The sequence below is a fragment of the Microtus oregoni genome, unplaced genomic scaffold (assembly GCF_018167655.1).
Source record: "Microtus oregoni isolate MIOR12 unplaced genomic scaffold, Mior012 000019F_ref0000042, whole genome shotgun sequence".
Taxonomy (NCBI): Eukaryota; Metazoa; Chordata; class Mammalia; order Rodentia; family Cricetidae; genus Microtus; species Microtus oregoni.
The window spans coordinates 10,410,953-10,416,380 of record NW_024543078.1 but is presented as its reverse complement, the minus strand read 5'-3'; the positions used below and the strand labels follow the sequence as shown (position 1 = coordinate 10,416,380).

Sequence of the window (5,428 nt, the reverse complement as noted above, 5' to 3'; positions counted from 1 at the left end):
ACACCACATAGTGAAGGACAGGCGGACCCTGTAGGGATTTGGCAGGAAATCTTTGATTCTGTTGTTCCCACCAAGGAGAACCCCTTGGGAGCTGCAAGATCAACCCTCCCAGGGATGTCCAGCAGAGCCAGGCCCAGAGCCAGATGCTCAGGGGGCTGAGGCAGAGGAATGGATCTGGGCACGTCAACTGCTCAGAGAGAGTTCAAGTCTGCCCTCTGGTCATGTGCTACATGTCCCTAGGCCCTCGGCTGGTGATCTTAACCTCTCTGGACTAGCTCACAGGCACCTGAGTGGAAACAGCTCCTTCAGAAGGCAGCTACCGTGACGCAGGGGCACATTTGAGCACTTCGGTAGGGCCCGTATCTCACAGGAGACGGTTTTAAGAGGGTGGGGGTCTTGACTTAATGTCACCTCAGGCTGTGCTTGGACTCACTTTGTCCTCTAGGACGGCCTCCACCTTGTGATCCTCCTGCCTCAGCCTCAGCCGTGCTCAGATGGCGGGTCTGTGTACAGGCATTCTTGACAGGCACTCACCTGGCTCCCCGCCCACGACCTGCCCACATCAATTAACTGCTAGGCAGATTCCTTCACATACCTGTATTTTAATCAATAAATATAAGTGCCAAGACTCACAGGGGTTCATGTTTGCCCTGAGCTTCGGATGGCAGGGCAGTGAGGCTCTGCCCAGTAAGGCCTAAGGCTTGTTTTATACAGAGAACAAGCTACCTAACACTGCAATCACACACCGATGTCCTCGCGGGACGGCTTCCACGGCTTCCACGGCCAAGGGAGGGACTGGCCTCTCTACACTAGACTTTCTCCCCTTGCAGCTGGTTCCCACAAGCCAGGGATGTGCACCTCCTGCCTTGGGGTGATGCAGGTTTAATCCCACTCACGGTAAAGGACAGGGACAAGAGCTGGTGGAGCCCCAGGCTGGTGCTGTTCAGGCGGTGTGCACCCCTAGGGCTGCACTCAGGGCCCGGGTGGCCTATCCCAGCCCTGGGCAGCTCCCCACCTTCCCACTCCTGGCAGTTAGTGGGGATACTATGTACTCTTCACGAAGATCTGGGGTCAGGTGAGACAGGACAAGTGTGGCACGGATGTGACCTGGTGACCAGAGCACCTGCCAGCCATCCCACAGGATGGGGCTGGAGGCAGTCGTCGGCCTGGCTGTTTCTGTCACTTGCTCTAGCTCTTCTTGGGGACAGTCCTCTCTCTAAGCAGTGTGGAAGCTGGGAGGCTTCGCAGCAAGTCTGTCACAGGTCTGCACTCACAGCTCATGCTGGTTTCAGCTGTGGCCACACCAAAGTCCTGGCAGCAACTTCAAACTAAGTCACTGAGTCCAACAAACAGAAACCAAGGAAAAAAAGACCGAGCAAAAACCTCAGAACGTGGGCTCCAAGCTGTCGCCCACTTGCTTAGTAAACAACAAACCAACCGCAAACATCTAGGTGGCAGGTGCCCCACTGCAGGAAGGCGCCAGTGACTTCTGACTCCATCTTGACAGTGTCGGGTACATAGGACTCCAGGACAAGCTAGCTGGAGACCAGGTGACAGGGCAGAGGTCTCCAGACCCAGACAGATGCCACTGAGGAGGCCCGGTACCCTTCTGCATTGCCACGGAGAAAGACCATCTTCCTACCACGTGACCCTGAAGGTTTCTAGAACCAACAGTCGGGCTCACTCCACTGCCAGTAGGCCAAGGGGACAGGATGCTTCTGCTGGGAGAAGGCCAAAGTGCAGGCGGGTAGCGGGTCAGGCTCAGTGCAACTGGATGAAGGCCTCCAGCTCCTCTGGGATGAAGCCCTTATAAGGGACCTTGTTCCTGTCCAGGGCACGGGCGGCCAGGCACTGCAGTGTTACATAGTTGAAGGGCTGCACGGTGCTCTTGGCCAGCAGCTTGGCGTCCAGCAGCTCATAGGCAGTCTTCTTGAAGGCGTTGGTGGCATCCATGTGGGCCCCGGCCTCAATGAGTGCGTCCATGATGGCTGGGCAGTTGTTTTGAGCAGCAATGTGCAGTGGAGTGTTGTTGTCGAAGTCCCGGCTGTCGGGGTCAGCCCCGCAGTCCAGCAAAACCCTGACCACATGCAGGCAGGGGAAGACGCCCACACGATAGCGGCCCACGTTGGTGGTCTCCTTGTCCACTGCCATGTGCAGTGGGGTGAAGCCATTTTTGCCACGCGGGGCACACTTGAGCAGGCGGTAGACTGTCTGGTGTTTGAGGTGTTCCTGGCTAGGGGTGCACTCCACCTTCTCCAGCAGGTACAGCAGATGAAGGATGATGGCGATGGCTTTGGTGAACTGCGCCGAGTCCCCCGGCTCCTTGGGCAGCTGCAGGGCTCGCTCCACTTCCCGTACCCCTTTGCTGAGCACACCCATGAGGTCGGGAAAACCAAGCTGCATGCCCAGATTGCCCTTGGCGGAGCGGTCCTGCAGCACATAGGAGAAGAGCTCTGCAAATGACAGGAAGCTGCTGGCCGTCATGGGGCTCAGCGGCTCCAGGTTGTTCTGCTGCATATCCAAGGCATACTTCCAAAGACGGATACAGCGCTCGAAATTTCCAGAGTCTGCATAGACAGCACCCCGGTACCTTATGTAGTAGGAAGTGTCAGGGTGCGAGGGGCCCAGGATCCTCTCCCGTATCAGCAGGGCCTGCATCCGCATCTCATCAGGATCTGTGATGAGGGCCTCCAGCTCTTGGGGCGTGGTCACCTCCCTGGAATAGTCGTAGGCCAGAACCAGCTGTTGGGGCTCGGGCTTGGGGAGGTAGTCCCCACCCTGGTGGCGGAGCTCCATCGCCCTTCTCCAGTGCTTCAGGGCTCCGAGCAGATCCCTTTTCTTATCCACGTAGGTGGCTCCCAGCAGCTCCAAAGCCTCCACGGCCGCTTCACGGCTGGTGGGACAGCAGCTCTCATAAGGCTCTGCTTCCTCAGGGGTGGAGCGGCCGCTGCTTGCCCCCTGGGGGGACCCTTCCCTGGGCAGCTCCACCCCCGAGAGATGCCCGTGGCCGGGCTGCTCCTGGATGAGGTACTCCACGATGTTGGTGTGCCCGGTGACACTGGCGGCCAGCAGCGGGGTCATGCCATAGCCGTCGCGCTCCATGCGCGCGTGACAGCCCAGCAGCAGCTGCAGGATCTCCAGGCTGCCGGACTCGGCGCAGTCGTGCAGGGCCGTGTTGCCCTTGGCGCTGCGCCGGTTCACCTGAGCACCGCGCTCCAGCAGGTAGCGCGCGATCTCGCGGTGGCCCTTGTAGCAGGAGATCATGAGGCACGTGTGGCCGTGGCGGTTGGCTACCTCCAGGTCGGCCTTGTGCTCGCCCACCAGGTAGCGCACCACGTCCAGGTGGCCGTCGAAGCAGGCGGCGCGCAGCGGCGTGGAGTTGGTGCGGGTGGTGCGGTTGACCGAGGCGCCGCGGCGCAGCAGGCTCCGCACCACGGCCAGGTGGCCCGCCGCCGACGCGGCCCAGAGCGGCGGAGCGCCCTCGATCGTCTCACCGTCGAAGTGCACCGAGCCGCCCGCCTCCACGCTGGCGCCGCAGTGGTCCACCAGGTACTCCACCACGTCCAGGTGTCCGCGGCGCGCCGCGATCAGCAGCGGCGTGCCGCCGCCCGCCACCTCGCCCAGCAGCTCGTCTAGCTCCTCCCGCCCGCGGCCGGCCAGGAGCTTCTGCAGCAGCTGCAGCTTGCCGTCGTGCGCCGCATTGTACACCGCCGTGTGCAGATCCATGCTGGGCGCCACGTTGCCGGCTCTAGCCGGGCCGCCTGTCGCAGGAGACAACCTTCACTTTCTCCCCCGCCGCCATCTTAGCGGTCTCCGGGCGGAACGAAATGGCCTCCGCGACGGGGCGCGGACGGACTCGGCGCAGGCATGCTGGGAAATGGAGTCCTGTGAGCGATCGCCTGCCGGAGGTACCGAGATGAGAGCGGAGAGAGGAGAAAAGACTACATTTCCCGAAAGGCATAGGGAGAGCCTCTGGGAATCGAAGGCAAAGTGGTGGGCAGTGCCGAAGGGAGGACAGCAATTTGGCCAGGCCAGGCCAACGATCAGATGAGTGCGACCCTGGGAAATCGGTCACGCACGTCCCGTTAGTGTACGGCGGACTGCAGGAAGCACGTTCTCGCTCCGTTCTACAAAGGACACCGGCACCGGCAGGGATTATACAGGGGGTTCCCGCCCTGCTCCCTGGAAGTGACATTTCCCAGGATCGTCGGCAGGAAGCGCGGTGGTGCCAACAGAAGCGCAGGCGTCCTCCCGGCCAAGAAGGGCTCGGTTTCCGCGCTCACTGAGCATCGTGGCGTGGCTCCGGAGCGTGCGGGTGGAGATCTGTCTTGCACGGCTAAACTGTCATTAGTGTGTGCGACCCTGGGAAATGCGGGTAAACGCGCTCCTGCCCTAACAGGAGTCCCAGAAGGTTGGGCTTCAGCCCAGAACGGCACGAGGAGCATCCGAGCCGGGGGTAGCTGCTGAATGACTACGGGTCCCACCATGTGAAGCTGTACACCATGCTTTTAGAGGCGCAACCGAGTCGGCCGAGTGATGGCGTGCTTCTGGTGCCTGTCATTACCGCAGAGCGTACGAGAAAACATGCACGTCCGGCGAAAAGAAACTACATTTCCCCGAGGAAATGTCAACGAGTAGGCGGTAAACAGCCTGCGATCCTGGGAGTGCTGGGACCTACTTTCGGTTTGCGTGTGGGCGCAGGCAGGAGACGAGGCTGCATCGTTCCGCGCTGCTGCCTACATTTCCCAGCCGGCACCGAACGTGCCTCGGAGCCAATCCGGAGCTACGCTGAGCAGGGGCCGAGCTCCCTCCGGGCTCCAGGAATCTTAGGTGAAGCAGCCGCTGGCCAGCAGGGGGCGTAAGCTAGATCTGACCGAGCAAGCGGAGACGGGACCCACCCCCACTCGCCCGGAGCTTACTTGGCAACACGTTAAGCAGACCCCTTTTTCATGTTAGGTGGTATTTTCTTTCCTTAAAGAGGCACGTGTGTCAACCTCATGGGCGCCGTGTCCTCCGAGACCGACAGAGCGCATCGGGTCCCCTGCCGCTGGGTACACGTCACTGCTGAGCAAATGACTCCAGCCCTTCACTTTAGTTTGAGATAGGATTTCATTCCCCGCACCCACATGATGGAAGGTGAGAACTGAGTCACCCCAAGGGTTGTCGTCTGACATCCATCCATATGCTGTGGCACACGGGCATAAACCCCCACAGTGAAAAAAACAATGCCCTTTGAAAATGTGTTCTTGTGCATGCGCACACGCGCGCCACAGCAAACAGTTCTCACCTTCCACCACAGGGACTCAGGGAATCGAACTCAGGTCTTCAGGCTCGGCAAGAGCGTCTTTATCTAACCATCTCACTGGTTGTTTGGTTTCCAATTCGATTTGGTTTTCTGTCCTTCCGCAGGCTGTGCTTGGGGGCGCTC

At 60.2% G+C, this 5,428-nt stretch overlaps 1 protein-coding gene across 1 annotated transcript; it reads right to left on the bottom strand.

Moving 5' to 3' along the window:
* Positions 1–216: 216 nt before the first annotated feature.
* On the bottom strand, positions 217–3,836 carry Fem1a (fem-1 homolog A). Its single transcript, XM_041669091.1, has one exon. It carries the CDS (start codon positions 3,724–3,726, stop codon positions 1,762–1,764), a length of 1,965 nt encoding a protein of 654 aa, XP_041525025.1. The 5' UTR covers positions 3,727–3,836; the 3' UTR covers positions 217–1,761.
* Between the last annotated feature and the right edge of the window lie 1,592 nt (positions 3,837–5,428).